Source organism: Sus scrofa, chromosome 1 (assembly GCF_054392235.1).
Source record: "Sus scrofa isolate SSC_HxYL_T2T_F1_AM1 chromosome 1, Sscrofa_HxYL_maternal_Yorkshire_Landrace_v2.0, whole genome shotgun sequence".
NCBI classification, from domain to species: domain Eukaryota; kingdom Metazoa; phylum Chordata; class Mammalia; order Artiodactyla; family Suidae; genus Sus; species Sus scrofa.
In genome coordinates this window covers 71,677,446-71,700,116 of record NC_139383.1, presented here as the reverse complement: position 1 = coordinate 71,700,116, position 22,671 = coordinate 71,677,446, and the positions used below count along the sequence as shown (strand labels likewise).

The 22,671-nt window shown below is 41.8% G+C and overlaps 1 protein-coding gene and 1 long non-coding RNA gene across 16 annotated transcripts in view; one reads left to right on the top strand and one right to left on the bottom strand.

The window, feature by feature from the left end:
* The window catches only part of PREP (prolyl endopeptidase), a 562,439-nt gene that overhangs the window by 528,430 nt on the left and 11,338 nt on the right, over nucleotides 1-22,671 (top strand). For 8 of the 9 annotated variants that reach the window (XM_085011432.1, XM_021083601.2, XM_085011429.1 and 5 more), the window contains 3 exon segments: nucleotides 13,271-13,407; nucleotides 16,009-16,103; nucleotides 19,059-19,190. In XM_085011432.1, the coding sequence (XP_084867558.1) occupies nucleotides 13,271-13,407; nucleotides 16,009-16,103; nucleotides 19,059-19,190 (364 nt within the window). 9 annotated transcript variants of the gene reach the window in all.
* LOC106508909 (uncharacterized) overlaps nucleotides 13,921-22,671 on the bottom strand; it is a 156,082-nt gene continuing 147,331 nt past the window's right edge. For 6 of the 7 annotated variants that reach the window (XR_014806507.1, XR_014806506.1, XR_014806499.1 and 3 more), the window contains 2 exons: nucleotides 20,151-20,205; nucleotides 16,807-17,165 (listed from right to left, as the gene is read on the bottom strand). This is a non-coding gene — a long non-coding RNA (uncharacterized LOC106508909). Of the gene's footprint in view, nucleotides 16,165-16,806; nucleotides 17,166-20,150; nucleotides 20,206-22,671 lie in introns of those variants that run through there. The other variant, XR_014806494.1, reaches the window with a different exon arrangement.

Here is a 22,671-nt window from a genome sequence, read left to right as displayed (position 1 = left end):
TCTATGTCTTCATGAACGTGATTTAATTGTTCATCTTAAGCTTTCATTTTTCTTAGATTTTGATTTTTCACAGCTTTAGCACTGTTTTGATGACAGGTGATAATAAAAAAGGGGTATGTATGTAGGATCAAAAGTGTATTATTTCCATATTTTAGAATATTTTTCAGTGAAAAGATCTTTCTTCCCTGATAGCACTGGGGTAAACAAGGCAGTGGGAGGCATTGAACAGCCATCAAAAAAAGATTATATATGGTTTCCCTGATAAGACTTCTGTTACTGTCATCCTCCTGCACACATATAAAGCATTCACACAGCCAAGTTGAGAACAGAAAACATGGAAGAATGGTGCTTGTACCTTCACGGGAGGATTTCTGAACTTTGTGATTTGCCTTCATTTTTCCCCCATTGCTCTTCTCTGCCCCCTGGTGAGTTGCCTTCCAGTAGCTGTTTGTGCCTCTGGGCCTCTGTTCTGTCCCTTCTAATTGGCCACCCTTTTGCAGCCCATCCTCGCCAGCACAAGTCCACTTCTGGGCCTACTTGTCCTATTGGGGGGAGTGAAAGGCACTGCGCACTCATGAGCTTCCTAATGATGGTTTTTAAAGTGACATGAAATCATCTATGATGGGCTTCTTTTTTACCTCTTACTCACCTGAGGGGTCTGTTTTGGTGGTTTGCATGTCGGTTGTCTGAGAAACTAGGTAGAAGTAGATCCGAGTGTAATGGTAGTATTGGATGCCAGCAGAAACTCTCATAAATAAATAGCTTTGTGATATGAATTTTACTTCCAAATTCACCCTTTCAGTATTCCAGTCATTCATTTTTCTGCAACTGGATTATTTTGTGTGCATTTGCTCCTCAGTGTTTTGCAGTTTTCCTTTGGATGTTCAAAGGGAAAACGGTAATTGGACAGTTGTGCCAGCTTCCTGGTTCTGGGGCTTTTGCCAACACTGTCCTCTATTCAGGGCCACTCTGTGCAGGTTATTTTATTACCCCCCTGCCCCCATGACCACAAACTGCTTGATGGCAGAAGCACCACTCCACTTTCTCCTAACATCTGTCTCTCTTTAATAGTTCATGCTTTTAAGGATGCATGACTGCCAGCCACAAATTGGTAAGCTGCACATTTCTCGTCTGTTACTGAACAGTCTGGCTGGAGTTTGTCTTTCCAGCATTTTGGTTATTAATTTTATTTTTCTAGTGCGATAAAATTAAAAAGTGGTCTGCTGTAGGTTTGAGTTAATGAAGATTTGGAATGGATTACAAGTGTTCTTGTTGGATATTTATGATGCCGGTGCCATCTCATGAGTAAATTAACATAACTGAACAGTTTAAGAGCCGTAAAGCTCATCTGCCATGGCATTGCCAAATTAATAGATTAACAGCTACACAGAGGAAAATGTCAGATGTGCAGTGTTTTTCATTAGTAATAAGTTGGAAGTTTGGGACTTTATCCATGCTTTATATAGTCTCTTAAGTACCTCAACCAGAGTTAATTTATACTTTCTTACTTTTCAGCTTACAAACATTTTGATGCAAGACTCTCGACTGCTGTGTTTGTTTGGAGTTTTTTCTTTAAAAAAAATTTATACAATGTATTAAAGCTAAAAACAAGACAAAACAGTTCACCCATTTCTCCCCCACCCCCAGCTCTGGCAACCACCAGTCTTTCTCTATGAGCAGGGTTTTGTTTTGGGTTTTTTTACTTTGTTTTCTTGGATTCCACATGTAAGAGAGATGGCAGAGTATTTGTCTTTCTCTGACTCACTTATTTGACTTAGCATAATGCCCTCAGGGTCCACCCATATTGTCTCAAATATCAAGATTCATTCTTTTTTATGACTGAATAATACTCCTGTATATGTGTGTTTGTGTATCTCACCATTTCTTTATCTGTTGTTGGACACTTAGGTTATTTTCATGTCTTGGCTATTGTAAATAATGCTGCAAAAACATAAGGGTGCATATATATTTTTTTTAATTAGTGTTTTCATTTTCTTCAGATAAATACCCAGAAGTGGGATTGCTAAATCATATGATAGTTCTGGGTGTTTTTTTGTTTTTGTTTTTTTTAAGGAACCTCCATACTGTTTTCCATAGTGGTTGCACCAATTTACATTCCCACCAACAATAGTACATAATGTTCCCTTTTCTCCACATCTTTGCCAACATGTATTATTTCTTGTCTTTTTTGATAATAGCCATTCTAACAGGTAAAGTGATATCTCAGTGTTTTGATTTTCATTTGCCTGATGATTACTGATGTTGCATATCTTTTCATGTACTTGTTGGCTATCTGTATGTCTTCTTTGGAAAAATGTCTATCCAGATCTTCTGCCCATTTTTTTCTTCCTGCCCATTTTTTAATTGGATTGTTGGCTTTTTTTCTATTGAGGTGTATGTGTTCTTCATGTATTTTGGAGAATAGCCCCTTATCGGATACATGATTTGAAGTTATTTTTCCCCATTTAGTAGATTGCCCTTTCATTTTATTGATGGTCTAAAGGTTATACATCCTTTGCTATGCGGAAGCTTTAGTTTCATTAGTCCCACTTACTTATTTTCACTTTTCTTGCTTTTGCTTTTGGTGTCAGATTCAAAAAATCATCAATACCCATGTCAAGGAACTTACCAACTATGTTTTCATCTGGGAGTTTTATGGTTTCACGTGTTATGGCCAAGTGTTTAGTCTATTTTGAGTTACCTTTGGTGTATTGTGTAAGATGGTGATCCATTTTTATTCTTTCACACGTGGCTGTCCAGTTTTCCAGTCACCATTTGTTGAAGAAACTGTCTTTTCTCTCTTGACATTCTTGTTCCTTTGTTGTAAATTAGTTGACCATATGAGCATGGGTTTATTTCTGGGTTTTCTGTTCTGCTCCATTGATCTATGTGTCTGTTTTTATACTGGTACCATACTGCTTTGATTACTGTAACTTTATAATATAGTTTGAAATCTGGAGGCATGATTACCTCCAGCTTTGTTCTTTCTCAAGATTGCTTTGGCTATTTAGGATCTTTCTTGCAGTTCCATACCAATTTTAAGATTTTTTTTTTCCATTTCTGTGAAAAAAACTGTTGGAATTTTGATAGGGGTTGCATTGAATCTGTATATTGCTTTTCATGATATGGGCATTTTAACAATATTAATTCTTCCAGTCCATGAGCATGGAATGTCCTTCCATTTATTTATGTCTTTTTCAGTTTCTTCAATTAATGTCTTGTAGTTTTCAATATATAGGTCTTTAACCCCCTCAGACTTATTTTTAGGTCTTTTATTCTTTTTGATGGAATTGCAAATAGGACTGTTAATTTCTCTTTCTCATAGTTCTTTCTTTTTTCTTTTTTTCTTTTTTTTTTTTTTTTTTTTGGTCTTTTCAGGGCCACACCTGCAGCATATGGAGGGTCCCAGGCTAGGGGTCCAGTCAGAGCTGTAGCTGCCAGCCTATACCTCAGCCGCAGCAATTTGGGATCTGAGCTGCATCTGTGACCATGTAACTCACATCAATGCTGGATCCTTAACCCTATGAGTAAGGCCAGGGATTGAACCCGTGTCCTTATGGATACTAGTGGTTCGTTCACCACTGAGCCATGACGGGAACTCCTCTCATAGTTCATTATAAGTGTAAAGAAATGCAACAAACTTTTGCGCACTGATTTTGTATCCTGCCACTTTACTAAATTTGTGGATTAGTTCTAATAGTGTTTTGGTGGAGTCTTTAGGGTTTTTATATATATGATATCATGTTATCTGAGAATAGTTACAGTTTTACTTCTTTTTTTCTAGTATAGATACTTACTTCTTTTTCTTGTCTAATTGCTCTGGCTAAGATTTGCAATACCATGTTGAAAAATAGTGGCGAGAATGGACATCTTGTCTGGTTCCTGGCCTTAGAGAAAAGCTTTCAGTTTTTCACCATTGAGTATGATTTTAGCTGCGGGCTTATCACATATGGCTTTTATTATGTTGAGGTATGTTCCCTCGGTGCCCACATTGTTGAGAGTTTTTATCATAAATAGATGTTGAGGAGTTCCACAACTCAGATCTGGCATTGTCATGGCTGTGGCATAGGCCAGCAGCTACAACTCTGATTTGACCCATAGCCTGGGAACTTCCATATGCCTTGGGTGTGGTCCTAAAAAAAAGACCAAAAAAAGGGGGACATTTGTTTTAATATCAGGAAGATTAATCTGGTAACAGATTTCCCCAAATTGAAAGCAAGAGTCCTGTTAGGAAACAAGGCCTCCATGTGGATAGGCAGGGAGAGATAAGATGATATGTGAGAGGCAGCCAGGGTGACTTTGAGCCTGAGGAACTGAGGCAAGCTGGTAAATAAGGTATTGATGCAATCAGAAAAAGTGGTTAATATGGAGTTCTACCTCATTTATTTATTCAGCAAACATTTATTGAATGCACATAGTGCAACACTCGTAATCCTGAAGGTGGACTCATCGTGCCGTTTTAATGAAGAACAAAGCAAACACACGTGCCTTCCCTGTGCAGCCTGACCCCCTTGTAGTAAGCCTCATCACAGGGCAGCGTGCGTCCTGTGAGCACGCCCTTGGAACTGATCTCTGTTACAAAACAGGACCTCTGCGTGTAGTGAGTAGGTCCTTCACTTCGATGGAAATGTCTCTGTGTTTGCCTCCACCACAAAGAGATCAGAGCAGTGGAACTAAAGACGGCTTTTCTGTCTCACAGTCAAATCCTGTTTTTCATCACAGCCCCAGATGTCTTACTACCTTTAAATACCTGAACACTTCTCAACTCTTCCAAGCTCATCAGTGTCATGTTCCAGTTCTGCCAGTACCATTGTCTTTACTTGTGTTCAGAACCTTCCACTTTCTAATTCACATCTTGCTGCACAGTTTGAGCCTGGAAATAGGTTTGTTATCCCAAAGAACAGATAGCTGAGCCTCTGAGAGCTGGTGCATTTCTGCAGGGACTCTGCATATACCACTTAGTACGTTCTTGGGACTCAAAAAGTGCCCCAAAAGGCAAAGTGGATTTTAAATAGACTGACTTTGCTGTCATAGAGGTGCCTCACGGGAGTTCTTTACATCTCTGGTGGTACAAAAGTGTTTAGCTGTCCTTTGGAATGCAAGCTAAAACAATCCAGAGTAGACACTCCCCTATATATTTTCTGCCCAGAGGTAACTTAAACTCCTCCCGCCCCTCCAAAATCAAGTCTGTGAAAGAGATAGGATTACAGCCTCCCAGTGCCGGGCTGGTATTTTTAACCTAAGCACAGAAATGTACAGGGCCTCCTCACAGTTCTGCATCCACTTGTCTTACAAGATAATGGGGCACAGAGGTTGCCCTCTGCCCAGCTCTTTGGGTGATGGAATGTCTTGTTCCCTGTCTGCATTGAGCATGGAATTTCTGAGCAGCTCTGCTCCTCGTCACATGTATTTGCCACACTCAGCACAGGCCACACGAGTGGCCTCTGTCAGGTCTGATGAAAAGGGAAGCTCAGCACCCTTTCGTGAACATTCTCCTTTCAACCTGTGAGCCTCTAAAATTAGGTGGGAGTTGCTGTCACCAGACATTCTCCTCTGCGAAAGGCTTGCACTTTACAGTTTTCCTTCATCTTCTGAGGATGAGCACATCCCATTACCGGTGATAAGGAGAGTCCTGGCGTTTGCCTCAGGGAGCAAACTGTGGGGGTGAAGATCGCTTGTTTGAGGAAGTTAAATGGTTACACATGTTCAAATGTGTTAGCAAGATTGATTTTATTACTAAATATCTTTATCTCAAGAAAAGGAATCATTTCGGTAGAGAGGTGATCTTTTCATGACTGATGTCATTCTTTTTTTTTTTTTTTTTTTTGCTTTTTTAGGGCCGCATCTGCAACATACGGAGGTTCCCAGGCTAGGGGTTGAATCAGAGCTGTAGCTGCCAGCCTACACCACAGCCACAGCAACACAGGATCCAAGCTTTCTCTGCAACCTACATCACAGCTCAGGGCAACTCCGGATCCTTAGCCCACTGAGGCCAGGGATCGAACCTGCATCCTCATGGATACTACTCAAGTTCGTAACCCACTGAGCCACAACGGGAACTCCCTGATGTCATTCTGAAGAACAGTAACGGAACCTTGATTTGTTACATTCCCTTGCTCCTGTTTTTCCTTTAAAGGAATATGCTTTTATTTCATCTGTAAGAAACCAGATTCACATGTTAAGACAGCTGGACATACATACAGGGAGTGCCCTCTGTGCCAACACACTTCCAGAGTAAAAGCACTCTATATTTAGTGATACTTCTGCACTGTCATACTTGACAATAAGAATGGCTCATTTCTGACACTTTTGATGAGGTACAATTATATAAACCTTTTCTTTCTTTTCCTCAAGTGTTTTTTAATTTAAAGGATTCATCTCAAAGATCAGTGAATGCTTATCTGTGAAACAGTTGTTCATTAGCATCTGGTTTTAAATGTGCAAAATGAGCTGCTTTAAAGTGATTACTTAGCAAGTTGGCTTTAATTTGCTTATGTTCTCTCAAGTATTTTTTGTTTAATTCTGAAGTGAATTGTGCCTTTTAAAAATACAATTGAATTTTTTAGTAGAATGGTGTGAGAGAGTGGGATTTTTGTTACTGTTTTAATATTCTTTCTGTCCTCAAGATTTTAACATTGATGACTCCTGGGATAAGGATCTTTATAAGCAGACTTCATTTTGCCTTAAAAATAGTAATAATAACCCCTCTGTCTGGAATGAATGTTTTCAAGAGGGTAACAGAAACAGAAAAGTAAATAAAGTATGATATCTCTAGCCAAATATTTGTCCCCTAGATTCCACAGAAACTGGTGATCACTGTCTTGGGGGAAGGAGGAACTATTATACCTATGCCAAAGGTTCTAACGTTTGCAAAATTTTACATAATTACACCCAGTAAAGATGCTTCCAGGAAGTAACAGCTTGAAGTGAATTACTTTGGGACTAGGAGATAATTTTATAGGCACTGGCAGTGCTACCTTGGCCTTTATCTTAGCTTCATGGATCTCAGGTTTCTCGCTGTAAAATAAGAGGGTGACCAGCTAGATGAGGTCCCAGAGTAGCGGTCTCATGTTTCTCCCCAGGATTTGGGATGATCCTAGGGCTGAGAAAGAGCTGACACCAGCTTTCTTCCCCAGGTGGCACAGTCTCACAACTGCTTGAAAATACCCATCTCCATCCTTTGTGGAGAAGTGGCCTGGGCTTCCCAGGGGGTCTGGTTCCTTATCACCTTGTGCTGAATGTCCTGGTTTTAAGTATGGACTAACATTGTCATGCTGCTGTGAGCGTCTCGCAATGAAGAATTTAAGTTTTAAAAGGGAGGAACACTAGATTAAGGAAGGAACCTTTCTTAATTCAGTGTTCGATCAGTTGGTCAGCTCACTCACGTCTAGAATAACTGTGGCTTTGATCATGGTCTTGTTTATTTTTCGGCTGTGGTGTCCCTGATGAAGGGGACACATAGAAACATGCCAAGAGAGTCCCTCGCATGAGGTCTCATGGGTCCTTCTAAAGACCTTCTGTCCATCTCAGTTTCTTTGGTGGTGCTTGTGTCTGTAAAGGTGGACAGGTGTGCCAGGCAAAGACCCTGGGGCTCATGTCGGTGTCACCAGCTCCTGGTTGGACTGGCTCTGCCCCACAAAGTGTTTGCTCTGTCACTGACAGGATCGGGGAAGATGGGGGGGCGGGGGGAGGGGGTCAGCTTGGCGTGAGCAGTTGGCCCTGGGTGACGGACAGCCTTTCTGTTCCTCAAGTGGCTGCCTGCTAGATCCCATGTGAGCACTTTGTTTTCCTGTCCACTAAGGGGCCCCTGAAGGCTTTGGCATTTCAGTACAGGGCTGTGCCCGCAATGGACACTCTAAAGGAATGGATTTGTATTGTCAGTTCACTCTCATTTGGTTACAAGTATGAGGGAATGAAGTATAATAAGCCTTTCTGCTTTTTAACTTGAACCTGAGTGTTGTTGTAGCAATAAACTATTGAATAATAGGAACACGCCCGTGGGTTTAAGCTCCAGCAGTTGTCTCCTCATCAAGCACCAATGGCTTCTGTATGATATAAATATAAAAAGTACATTGTGATTAGTATATGTTACTAATAATAGTCCAGGGTTCTATTACTCCTGCCACAGCTTCTTTTTAGTAAATGAGAGGAGTCAGGAAACCAGGTAGTCTGAGACTAGTGCAGCAGAGGGAACCGGGCGGGGTCACCAGTACACATGGGAGAGGAATGGAGGAACTGGTGCCTGAGGGTGGGGTCCTTGACACAGGATGCGATTCCAGAGTTGGCAGTTGGGGTGTGACAAGGGACCCCTGTTGCTAGCCAAAACGAGAGGCCCCAAAGAGGAGCCCGTACCAGGTATTCCTAGAGCACGTTGGCTTGTGGATGCAGACAGGCCACCCACCGTGTGCAACCATAGCCCTCAGAGCAGTGCAGCCAGAGGGGCTTCCTAACCAGCCCCTCATGGGGACCTGCCAGTGTAGAATGAAGGTCCTTAGCCCAGGGTAGTTTACTGGAGCTCTGTGAGATGGCAGGTGGGGAATTCACAGAGAAAAGAGAAGACCAAAAGTAGACAACTGCAAAACAATGCATTTGGCAGCAGGAGGAAGAGCTAGTAGTAGATCTGTTGGGAAAGTTGGAAAAGAGAAATATTCCAACTTGGAAGCCAAAGAAGCAGTTGCCAGATAGGAATCGAAATGGATGAGGCCTGGGCAGAACCTAATTCAAAAGTGGCATTTCTGAACAGTGGGGAAAAGAATTATTCTGGTGTAGTAGTTGGCCATTTGGGGAAGAGCGGTTAGATACTAGGCTATATGTAAAAATAAACTTCATTTGGGTTATAACTATAAATATAAAAATTCAAAATACAAAAAAATATTTTCTACAACTTGGAGTGAGGGAGTCCTATCTATTTGTGTGTGTGTGCACACATACGTAAATATATATATATATATATGTATACACATAAATATATGTGTGTGTGTGTGTGGCATCTATATTCAAAGAAAGTTTAAAAACAGGCTATATGGATGGGGAGGAAATACCAACAAAATGTATGGTAGGAAAAAAAGGGTAAATATCCTTAATATAAGAAAAGTTTCTGGGAGTTCCCGTTATGGTGCAGCAGAAACAAATCTGACTAGGAACCTTGAGGTTACGGGTATGATCCCTGGCCTTGCTCACTGGGTTAAGGATCTAGCATCGCTGAGAGCTATGGTGTAGGTTGCAGACACAGCTAGGATCTGATGTGGCTATGGCTGTGGTGTAGCCCGGCAGCTGTAGCTCCAATTGGACTGCTATCTTCGAAACTTCTATATGCCACAAGTGTGGCCCTAAAAAGCAAAAAAAAAAAAAAAAAAAAAAAAAGAAGAATTTCTGTAAACTAATGAGAAAGTAACACACGAAAAGGTAGGCACACTTCGTTTTCTGAGGAAGAGCTATACAGTAACAGATGAAAATGTCTCGTAACTTAAAAACTGAATCTTAAAATGATAATGAGATGGTAATGTTTGCCTCTTAGACTAGCGAAGATTAAAATCCATCTTAACATCCACTGCTAATGAGAAATTGACACTTAGGTAATAACTGTCATTAAGAGCTTATGTTGATATACCATTTTTAGAGAATTATTTGTCAGAATCTATCGACGTTTTAAATGTACATACACTTTAATCTAGCTGGCTCATGTCTAAAAATATATCCTGTATAAATCATAGCAGGAGTTCCCATTGTGATTCAGCAGAAGTGAATTTGACTGGTATCCATGAGAACACAGGTTCGATCCCTGGCCTTGTTCAGTGGTTTAAGGATCTGGTGCTGCCATTGCTGTGATCTGTGGTGTAGGTCACAGATGCATCTTGGATCTGGCATTATGGTGGCTGTGGCATAGGCCACAGGCTAAAGCTCCATTTTGACCCCAGCCTGGGAACCTCCATATGCCTCAGTTGCGGCCCTAAAAAGACCCCTCCAAAAAAAAAGAAAAAGAAAAATCATAGCATAAGTACTTAAGATTTATGTAAAAGGGACTTACTCCATCATTGTTGATTAACAGAAAAACAAAGAATAGTTTGAATAGCCTTTGAAGAGAAAACAGTTAAATAAATGTGTGTACTTTCATACGATAAAATACTAGACAGCCTTTTTTTTTTTTTTTTTTTTTTTCTTTTTGATGAGGTAATAAGTTTGGGTGTCCTCACCTGGAAAGAATTTCATAATATCTTGGTAAGAGAGGAGGCAGAAGTTGTAGCCTGACATTGGACTGATTCTATTGCCATTTAATACTAACCTGTGTATATGAATATGTGTAAATAGAGGTTTTGTTATAAGCATATGAAAACATTGGCAAGGATATACATCATTATATATAGAGGCAGGGATGGAGGTACAAGAAGGATGGAAATATTCATCGATGCCCTTTGAAAGGGTGCTCTTGGGGACAGGACTGAGTGAGATGTGGGGACCTGTGAGCTGTGGGTGTAGGTTACTGTGGATTTGTTTCATCAGGAAGGAAATGGGATGGAAATTTAGCTTGAGAGGCCAACAGGGCAGTACAGAAGATTTTGTTTCTTTTCTTTAGTTATATGGGATAGGAGAAATTTGAGTCTGTTTGTTTGCCCAAAAAAGGGAGACAGTACAAAAAGGAAAAGTTGTGGTAACTAGAAGATTCTGAGGGTGGTGGACTTGGTAAGAAACAAGTGGTCCGTCTTTCTCTGGGGTCATAGAGGGCGAGTGAAGTTGGTGGCAGGTCTTTCAAGAACTCCACACAGACGGCCCCCGTGAAGATAGGCAAAGCTGGGGACAAAGAGGAGGAGATTACAGTGGGCAGTGTTGGGAATGGAAGAAAATGGAGAACACTGAGAACAGCTCCTTTGGTATTAATTAGGCACAAAAAAATAGGTATAAGAAAGACACTTGGGAAAGACATAGGAAAGAAAAGTCAAGGGGAAAAAAACGTAAATTCATTAGAGGAAAGAAAAAAAGACCTAAGGCATACGTTCAGAGCCCATGTGTTCAATATTACTAATATGTAATGAAGTGAGTTGGCATTTCCTGAGTGCCCAGCAGCCCAGAGGAGGAAAGGAACCCCGTGGGTTAGGTTAGAATTAGAAGATTTCAAGCATTAGTGACACTTAAAGGGCTGGCTAAGGGTCACAAGCTGTGCAGGAAAGCTCAGTGGAGCGACATAAGGGACAGAATGTTGTAATAAAAGTTTTCTTTTAAAAAAAGGAAGGGAAGTTCCCGTCGTGGCACAGTGGTTAACGAATCCAACTAGGAACCATGAGGTTGCGGGTTCGGTGTCTGCCCTTGCTCAGTGGGTTAACGATCCGGTGTTGCCGTGAGCTGTGGTGTAGGTTGCAGACACGGCTCGGATCCCGCGTTGCTGTGGCTCTGGCGTAGGCTGGTGGCTACAGCTCCGATTCAACCCCTAGCCTGGGAACCTCCATATGCTGCAGGAGCGGCCCAAGAAATAGCAACAACAACAACAACAACAAAAGACAAAAGACAAAAAAAAAAAAAAAAAAAAAAAAAAAGGAAGGAAGGGAGGGAGGTGGAGAAAGAACAAGTTGGAGTCACAGGAAAATGCGAATTCCTTACAGAAGAGTTTCAAGTTCTAAGGGCCAAGCTATAGCAAGGTGATGGGTGCACTCTACGAGCAGGAGGGTCTGAGAGTGCATAGTGGGGACAGAGGTGCACCGTCCAGCTGACAGGGGGGTGCAGGAAGGGTGTTGCCTGATGAGGACTTAGCAGGACTGGAGAGGGATGGGGCCCAGGGTGGAATTTGAGGATAGGTGGTAAGTTAGGTAACTGGAGGGAACACTCATTTTTAAATAGATTGTTCAGTATCGGTAGAATCCTGTGAGACAGTTTGGCCCTCCGCCTCTTCAATGCCATTGCTTCTGTGGTAAGAATGTTCCAGATCGTCCCCAAGTCTGGTTGAAGGCATTTTATTTTAGCTCATTGGCCCCAGCCAACCACGTGTTCCTCTTACTCTGCATTTACTTTACCACACACACAGTGACTGGCATTAGCTTTAAATACAACTGTGTCACCTCTGATCATCTTGAACTCTGCAGTGTATTCTCCATGAGTCCTAAACTGCCAAATTTACGTCCCTCTCAGTGTTTCTCTCCAAAGTCAGAAATAAATGCTTTTTATACTACTTGGCAGGTTTCAAAAAATGACCAGATTTGCAGGCATTCATTGTGGCCCTGGAGTGCCTTTCTCCAAATCTACCTTGCCTCTCCCCGTGCCCACCAACTGTTCATTTCAAAGGACTTTACAATAGCACCTGTACCTTTAAAAGCTTTGGATAGAATATGGCTTCAAGTCACACTCAGTATAGAAGCTTTTGTCCTTGATTGTGACATGTGAGGTCATCAAGAGGTTTCTAGGCTGGGGCACTTTCCAGGTGTCATTTGGGATAAAGACAGCAGGATTGCCCAGAGAGAAAGCTATTTACATATTTTCTATCTGAAAGAAACGATTATCAGCTTTTGGTGACTTAGGGCTTTTTCTGTGGCTGACCGTTTGCTCTCTTCCTAATCCTTATTTTCTTATTTCTTTTATCCAAAAAGTAATGAAGGTAGAAATGTTAACCGGCCTGAGGTTGCCCAGATTCCGAAAGGTCTCATGGGCCTTAATTGCTAATACTGGACAAGGTGTCTTTGTTTAATCAGGAACAATAGGATTTCTAAGTTGTTCCTCTTCTGTTCTCTAAGCTAATACATGTTGTTGCTAATGTTTATTTAATACCTGAACATAGGGACATGAAGAAAAGTTGAGTCTTCACATTTAGAGAGGAAATCGAGTATGAAATTTCTGTCCTAGAAAAGAAGTCTTCCTTGATTGGATTGTTTGGCAGAAGAGCTAAATTTGACTTCCAGTGCTGGGGCGGGAGGCTGGGAGTGAACAAAGAACTGAAGGCCTCTTCTCTTCCGTGGGCCATGAGGAGACCCTGGGAGGTGGGTGTGACAGTCACCTTTTAGGGAAGGACTGAGGTGGAGCGAGGATAAACAGCTTCCCAGGGGTCACCTAGCTTTTGATCGTTATGGAATAAGAATTCAAATTCAAGTCTGTTTTCACTACTCCACACTGTCTCCCTGAAAACAGAAAGATTCTTCACCATCAGCTAGTTGCTGCGTGGTGCTGGATCTTCACTGTGCGGCTCTGCATCTTGAAGAGAAAATTCTCTTCCTGTTTTTCCCGTGTGAGAGCATGCAAGCGTCTATTCAGGGATGCTAACTCTTAACTATTCTACTTTCTTTTGTCCTAGATTTTCTACCCTAGCAAGGATGGTACAAAGATCCCCATGTTCATCGTCCATAAAAAGGGCATAAAATTGGATGGCTCTCATCCTGCCTTCCTCTACGGCTACGGCGGCTTCAACATATCCATCACTCCCAACTACAGGTAAGGGAACCTCAGCTGTAGCGGATCTTCTCTCCACAGTGGAGAGAACCAGAGACTGGTCTGCTGCATCATGCTTTTCTCATACATTTAAGTGTCTGTTTCTTGCTGGTTGTTTCCAAAAAGAGGCAGGATTATGTGTTAACTACCTACGTTGGAGTGTCAGGAGTTTCAGGATCATGACAAGCTAATTTTGCATCTTTAGTGCACTAAGTGGTTTGATGCTGAGGCCAGCTGCCAGGCTGCAGAAGGTCAGTGTCAAGTGAGGCCTAGAAGAAAGGAAGCTCCCCCCTCGTGTTTGTCATTTGCTGCCACCCCCTGCCCTGAGGTTCTCTCCAGAGGAATGATGTTTCGGCTAATGACTCTATTTTTCAGCAGCACAGTCTTAAAATAGGCTCTCTTAATATTCAGCCCAAGTATATTTTTTGTATACTCTATTCAACCGTTGTAAATTGTTCTGTACTGTTTCTGTGACTATTTCCTAATAACTTGTGTTCGGGGAGAAAAAAACATACATTTTTTACATTTGCTATTGATTTTATTATCCCATTCATAGTGTAAAATGGAATTTGAGCAAATTCTTGATGATTTTTAAATTTTGAGCATTTTGAATAAAATCAAGGAGTTAAGTTGAGCACTGATATCAGCAGAGCACTCTGCTAGTTATTTCAGACCTGATGAGGTTTGAAATTCAATCCCTGCCCTCAAGTGGTTTATTGCCAAGTTGTGAGCTTCTTTGACCAGCTGGGGAAAGAGTTTGATTTTATCCTTTTGTTAGTGAAGAGTTGATGAAGGTATGAAATCATCATATAGAACAATATTTTTGGAAGATTTCTAAGACATCCTCATGTGAGTAAATTGAAGGGAAACTGATTGGAAGCTACATTCTGTGGTGACTTCTTTATACCAAGCCCCAGTCTGAGCCCATAGACGGCCTGCTCATCTCTTGCCAGAGAGTTCCCCAGGCAGTGAGATTTGCCTTTGCATTGGTACATCCATGTCTGTGTGGTAGGACCATATTTATTCTGTCATTATTAGTCTGTGCATCAGCTACTAGCTAGTGGTTCATTAGCTTTACCTAGTCCTTACAGCAAAAAATGAAATGTGTTATTATTTGCCCCTCTTATCACTGAAAGTGATGAAACACAGGCTTCAGTTTCAAGTCACAGAGATGCATGAACATGTGTTTTATCCAGCGAACAAGTCAGAGGACTGCACTTGAGCCCCATTGCCTCAGTCCCCACAGGGAGCTTGGAGCAAGACAACACTGCCTGAGCACATCTGTGCAACAAGTATTTACTAAGCTTGCTCTGGGTCGGGAATCAAAGATGAGTAAGGAAGTGTCCTAGAACCCAGCGGGTATGCTGATAGTTTCAGTAGAGACCATCTGAGGTGCATGAAAAATGTCCGTTACTCAGCAGTAACGAACCCAACTAATATCCCTAAGGATGCAGGTTTGATCCCTGACCTCGCTCAATGGGTTAAGGATCCAGCATTGCCGTGAGCTATGGTGTAGGTTGCAGACACTGCTCAGATCTGGCATTGCTGTGCCTGGCACGGGCAGCAGCTACAGCTCTGATTCGACCCCTATCCTGGGAACCTCCATATGCCACAGGTGCAGCCCTAAAAAGACGCCCCCCCAAAAAAAAATTTGAAGAGAGAGAGCCACATGGGTGTAGTCTGATCACTCACCCCAACTCTCCTTTCCTCGCATCCCCAACATCCAGAAAATTAGCGCTCAGACCATCTACAGCCTCAGGTTGCAGAAGCCTGCAGTTTCCCCAGTTACTAAAAGAAAGAAAGATAAAATTTTCAGAAAGAGTTCTCAAAGCAAAATTAATTTTAGCTAACAGCACATTGAAAGCTAGCCTCATTCAGTACTGTTAGGGTCAGAGGAGAAGAGAAGGAGGAAAACATAAAATGCAAATTTTCCAATGGAACTTAACTTTCTCCTAGAAGCTTTGTGCTAAGGTTTCTTCTGTTGATGTCTAGCAGTCCTGGGCACTGCATTCTTATTTTCTGGTCTGTATCCTTGATCTCCTCTACCTGCATCCCACCTAGTTTGTCGCAGTTTCTCTGAAACTGGAAAACCTGTTTTAAATTCCTGTTTCAGAAGGAGCTTTCTTTTTGGATCCTTGACCCACTGAGTGAGGCCAGGGATCAAACCAGAGTCCTCAGGATACTAGTTGGGCTCGTTTCCACTGAGTCACGACACTAACTCAGGAGCTTTCTTTTTTCCAACTTGAACAATTTGGAGAGAGATACTGAGGAAAATAGTACCAGGGACCATTACCCATGTTCCTTCAAGCACAGCACCATTCACTTGCAGTGTCACATGGCTGGCAGTATTTTGTTTGCCAAGACAGTTGTTAAAAATGAGGAATGCTGAATGCTCATGAAAATGTATGAGCTTTGCAGTTAATCATTTGTCAGAAGTTCTATTTTCCACTTCAGTCAAGTAATATACATTAAGTATGGGGCTCCTATTTAGATGCCGTCACGTGCAGTGTCTTAGGGATACGTGGAGAGGCGGGGGGATGGAGGGAGGCAGCGTGGTCCTCACTAGGCAGTTAACGGCAGGTTAACTCTTCTTACTGTGCTCAGTGTGTCCAGGCTCATCTTTGTGAGGCACATGGGTGGTGTCCTTGCAGTGGCCAACATCCGAGGAGGCGGCGAATACGGAGAGACGTGGCACAAAGGTGAGGTTCTTTTCTCTGCAGGGACACGAATATGGCATCATCAAAGCAAGGTCTGAATGAGCTGAGAGGTTAGGGCAGAAAAATAAGGATACTTTCAAACACAGTTCGGGTACCACTCCCCTTTTAAATGTTAACAACTTGGTCTTTTCACGTTTTCTTTTCCTTTACAGTCTGTTTAGTGAAGTACGTATTTTTCAGAAGCATCCCCTAAAGACCATAATCCACTTTTTTTTTTAAGCAATGAATGAGGTACATTTTTATCTTTCACTGTCGGAGGTGAGTCTGGGGACACTTTTGGTATTTATTGTGTCTTCTGTTAGCCAAATAATGCTAAACAGTAAAAGCCCAGCTATCTCATAACATAGCATTTTCTCTATGAAAGCAGAGAGCAGTCTGAAATAGAACTTTCTGTTCCCAGTTTGGGCATCTTTTTGCCTGTTTGCTCTGATTTTTCCCAGCACTGCTGAGAAATTGCATCCTCCTAGCACTGCTGCTGGGGCTCTATCACGTACAGGTTTTATTAAACACAAGAACGCAGTCATTTTTCTTTTCTGGTTTTAATGATTTTGTCCCCGTGCTCTGGCCTCCCTGAAGTATGTATTCTAGTTGAGCAAATTGCTTCTATACTCGGCTTTATTCCCTAGGTTGTCATTCTTTAAAAAAAAAATATGGCAATCTTTATTTTTAAAACCCTGTCTTTTCCTTTTCTTTATATACGGAGCACTCCCGCCTCCCAGACTTCTGTGTAACTGGAATTCATAGACTAACCAATGACTGGAAGAGGACGTTCTCCCCTTACCTTAGTCCTGTGTTTTGGGGGAGGGGCATGTGAGGCGCACCTTCACTCCTCTGCACATCACCTGCTGTGTATGAGACTCTGCTGGGACGAGCTTGCCCCCAGCGCTCAGCATGGCCACAGCACCCGGCGAGGGGGCTCTTCTCCCGCAAGAGGAGCATTCAAGACCACCCTTCACGTCTGTGCACCCTCTCGTTCTTTTCTGCCTCCCTAGGCCAGTGGCTCTGGTTTTCTGCATCACATTAGCAAGGATGAGGGGGGTAGACCTGTAAAGAGTTTTCATAAGGACCTGTTAGGTGTCAAGAGGTAGGAAAGCCCCGAGCTTGACCTCTGGGTGTTCAGCATGTACCCCTAGGACCGATGTCAGACAGCAGACTCTTTGAGCATCTGAGCATCTTAGCAAAAGTGAGTGTCCCTACTTCACACACAAGCCCCAGCCTGTCAGCCATTGTTGGGTCACTGCTGCCAGGTGTCATCCCTGAAGACTTTATCAATTGTCATTGTACTTACAGCAGCATGGAATTCCTTGTGCAGTTTTGACTTGGACCTGTATTAGAGTTTAATTCCACTAAAATCATACTGCAAAACTGTGATATTAAGAGATGACTAATAAAAGAAGAATAAAAATAAAATCCCTGCACATATCATATGTTTTATATCCCAAATCTATATGCTAAAGTCTGGACCCCTTGACTCACCTGTTTTCTTGGGTAAAGATGTTGGTGAGGGACACACTTAGACACCCAACTGCATGGACTCCTGACCCCGTGGCCTTCTCACCCCAAGAACCTGGGTTCTTCACCACAAATTCCTCTAGTTATCAGGTGTCCACCATGCTCTGATAGGGAAGGGTGTCCTGGTCTTGGTCACCTCTCTCTTTCTCAACTCTGTGTTAATTATAACCAAGTTATTATCCAAAAGCCTTGAGGGGAGGGGAGTTTGCAGCTTGACTGAGGCTAAAAGTTGATTACCTGTGTTTAGACTGATCACAAACTTTCTCCTAATTTAGGCAGTGAAGGGGCCCAAAATGGACTTTTTCCAATTAGACTCTAGTATAGTGAGGATTGATAAATTTAGATTCCATTCTGTTAATTGAGTTTAAAATTTAATGTTCTTTAAAAAATATACTTATATACCCAAAATGATATTATTCCTGGAAACTAAGTAATCCTAGCTGTTCTAATTCACCAATAATTTCTTATTAGAATCTTAATAACATTTATTTTGATATGAAAAAATTTCTTCAGTAGTACTTCTTCATCTTTAATTGTATTTCGGCAAAAGTGATTAATCTCAAATATCTAATTAGATCTGTGTCTGCTTTTCGTTCATTTCATAGATAGTTATTTCAGACATCCATCCTTCGAGGGCACAACTTTGACTTTTGGCCTTTACTTTTAAAATGTTCCAAGACCTTACAAATGTTCCTCTCTTTAAGTAGTTTTTTTGTTTGGCTCTATATAGTGGAATGACTTCTAGAGGAGGAAGCTCAGCTCCTCTTCATTCAAGACTGAAGAAATTGTAATGGGGTGCTCTGTGCACTGCCACCTCCCCACCTAATTCCTACTTAAGTTCTTTGCCCTTAGTTGCTTAAAGTCCGAGAGCTGAGTTCTCCTAATCACTTACCCACCTCAAACCCCTGCAAAGAGGAGGGGTGAGAAGTGCACCTCTCTGCACTAATCTCTTTCTTCCTTGTAGGGTGGTGGGGGGGTCCGAAGGGGTAGGGGCCATACACTCAGCCTCCTCCTCACTTGCTATGTGGATTTTAAGCAGGACAGGACTGCTCCAGCTCTTGTTTCAGTTTTTAATCCAGCTCCTCCCAGACCTCAGGTTCTTTTTGATGACACACTTTCACATTGTCATTCTCTGATGTCTTAACAGACCATCTTTTTTCCCTTTGAGGCATTTGCCTTTTAAATTCTAAGAGATTTTAGAAAAACACAAATCCACCATAGGAAGTAGCAGTTGTGGTACTGACAGTGGATTTCCACAATGCATAACAAAATTTAAATCGAGGCATTTTGTGTTAGCCCTCTGTGTTTTAAGTTGTCAATAATTCAAACTATGCCTTATCATTATTTGAATTCCCCTTAGGTTAAAATATTGTTTGTTTTTTAATGTTTTGTTAATTAACTTTCTTTCACTTTGGCACATTGTAGGTGGTATCTTGGCCAATAAACAGAACTGCTTTGATGACTTTCAGTGTGCTGCTGAATATCTTATCAAGGAAGGTTACACATCTCCCAAGAGGCTAACTATTAACGGAGGTTCAAATGGAGGCCTCTTAGTAGGTGAGAATTCAGTTTTATTTGTTATATCTACTAGTTAACGCTTGGAGTTTTCAGATACTCACTTTACTTTGGCTATTGGATGGGAGCTGTGGTACAAAAAAAAGCAAAACTTATTTGTATCTGGGCATCTAAGAAACAGCATATGAAGACATAGCTAAACCCCCATTATACTGCTGACTCAACCTGTCATAGCCTGAAAAACTGTTCCTCCTCCTGCTCTGAGTTCTGGGCTGAACCAGAGTTCTCAAACACCCACCCTGGGTAGGACCCCTTTCTCTCCACAAAGTGGACCCCTGGTTTCTAGGGTTCAGTCAGCACAGGACAGAGTCTAATAACATCCCTATGACTGTGTTACCCAGAGCTTATAAGCTGTGGGGTGCTAAACACTGTGGGTACAGAGAGAGAAGTTATTACAGAACATGAGGTACATGCAGAGATGGGTCTGCAGCTTGATAGTAATGAAATAGCTCACAGCAATCATTCATTCTTGCTGAGCACCTTGTGTGCCAGGCTCCATGTTGAGTCTATGCACACAGCCTGGGATATGGGTTTAGGTGTTATTCCCATGTGACAGAGGAGGACACTGGGGTACTGAGAGGTTGAATGGCTTGTTAGTAGGACAGTAAAACTGGGATTGATACTGAGCACTGTGGCTTTAGATTCTGCCTTTGTGACCTCTATGTGGCCCTGCCTCCAAGTAGATTTTCCTCATTTTTGGTACTTTGCTTTTTTGTCTCTCAACAGCACTTAACATTATAATGAATTTATGGTGGGCCTGAATTTTCCTTGCTAGATCCAACATCTAATGTCATTAGGAAATGAGGGAACAATTGTACAAATGTAGATTGGTACATATAGACTCAACCTAAAAAAACACATGACAATTTTCAGTTTTCAATCCACTGTTATCAAAGATAATGACACATTCACTAAGTTTCCTTGTCTTTGAAATATACTTACCTATGTCAAGACTTGGATTCCTGTTCTTACTTTTTACATCCCAGTAGAATATGGTCTAAAAAAAAAAAAAAAACACAGTTTCCCATGGATGAAAAATATATATGTCCAAAGTAATTTGTTTAAATTTGGAAAGGGTGGAGATGTGGCCAAGATGGCAAATTAGAAGCCTCTGAGCACACTTCCTTTCACAGGCACACTAAAATTACAACTATTTATGGAACAACTGTGTGTGAGAACAACCTGAAGACTGACAGAAAGAATCAACCACTGTGAGACAGGTATGGAGGCTCAGACACACAGTATAGTCAGGACCCAAAACTTTGGCAGGCAGCCACAAATAGGACAATATCACATTTGCAGAAGTCCTCTCCAACACGAGAGGGAGTCTAGACCCAGAGTGGGCTCCCCTGCACCAGGAAGATGAGCCCCAAGGACATCTGGCTTTGAAGCCATTGGGACTTACTTTCAGAAGAGCCAGAGGGCTGTGGGAAATAGAGACTCCACGCTTAAAGAGTACACACACATTCTCACATGCTCCAAGTCCTGGCAGAGGCAGCAATTTGAAAAGAGCCTGGTCAGACCCACTTGCTAATTTGTGTGTGTGTGTGTGTGTGCGCTTTTTGGGGGCCTCACCCATGGCATATGGAAGTTCTCGGGATAGGGGTTGAATAAGAACTGTAGCCGCCAGCCTATGCCACAGCAATACGGGATTCAAGGTGTGTCTGCAACCTACACCACAGGTCAGGGCAATGCCAGATCCTTAACCCACTGAGTGAGGCCAGGGATTGAACCCACGTCCTCATTGATGCTAGTCAGATTTGTTATGCTCAGTCACTACAGAAACTCCCTACTTGCTGATCTTAAAGAGCCTTCCACAGGGGCAGGAGGCAACTGGGACTCTTAATAGGGACACAGATGCTGGTGGTAGTCATCTCAGGGGAGCTCATTCTACTACAAGGCTGCTGCTGCTGACAAGTGCCATTTTGGAGTCATCCCTCTGGCTATTAGTTCTGTAGCCAGCCATGCAGAGGTCAGGCCTTGCCCACCAACATGCCCAAAGTAGTCCACCCTGCCACAACTGAAGGGCCCATGCAGCCTATATAGGAGGCACCCCTAGAGCATATAACTCTGTTCACCAGAGGGGAGCATGCTGCTGGGCCCTATAGGACATCCTACCTTAGGATACTTCTCCAAGGGCAGAAAACGTAACCATCCCACCTAATACATAGAAACACAGAGAATGAATCCTCTGACTTCTCATTTTTATCTATGTTGCAAACTAAGGAGCAAGACAAAACCCCAGAAGATGAGATAAGAAACCTACCCAATAAAGAGTTCAAGGTAATGATCATAAAGATACTCAATGAATGAAGGAGAAGAATGGATGAACGCAGTGAGAAATTTAACAAAGAGAAAATATAAGGGGGGAGCCAGCTAGAAGTTAAAGAGTACAATAACTGAAATAAAAAACATACTAGAAGGAAATCAACAGTAGATCAGATGATATAGTGGGATGGATCAGAGAACTGGAAAAAAGAACTTTTTGAAATAAGGATAGCTTGAGTGTCCTCAGGGACAGCATCAAATTGACATTCACATTATACAGGTCCAAGAGGGAGAGCAGAGAGAGAAAGGGGCAGAGAACTTATCTGAAGAGAAATAGCTGAAAGCTTCCCTAACCTGGTGAAGGAAACAGACATCCAGATTGAGAGGCCACAGAAAGTCCCAAACAGAATGAACCCAAAGATCCACACCAAGACACATTTTAATTAAAATCACAAAAGTTAAAGAGAGAATCTTAAGAGCAGCAAGAGAAAAGCAATTAGTCACTTATAAGGGAGCTCCCATAAGACTGTCAGCTGGCTTTTCATCAGACTCCTCAGGCCAGAAGGGAGTGTACAATATACTCAAAGTGATGAAAGGAAAAAACATACAATCAAGAATATACTATCTGGCAAAGTTCTCTTTCAGACCTGAGTGAGAGATCAAGACTTATACAGACAAGCAAAAGCTAAGAGTTCAGGACTACTAAACTGGCTGTAAAGAAATGTTAAAGGACTTTTCTAAGTGGGGAGAAAAAGCCCACAACTAGAAAGATGAAAATTATGAAAGAAAAAAACCTCATTGGTAAAGGAAAACGTAAAGATAGATCAATCACTAATAAAGCTAGTAAAGTTAAAAGACAAAGTAGTAAAATAATTTATATCCATAATAATAAAGCGATACACAAAAAGTTGTAAAATATGTTAAGACATTAAACATGGCAGGGGGGAATATAAATACAGGATCATTAGAAAGTGTTCATATGATATGATAGGACAGACATCATAATTACCACTTACACGTGGTATCTAAAAAATGGATACAAATGAACTTACTTGCAGGACACAGACTCAGACTTTGAAAAACTTATGGTTACCAAAAGGGACTGGTGGGGGGGGTAGACTGGGGCTTTCGGATGGAAATATTCTAATACTAGGTTGTGATGATGGTTTTACAACTATAAATATAATAAATGTCA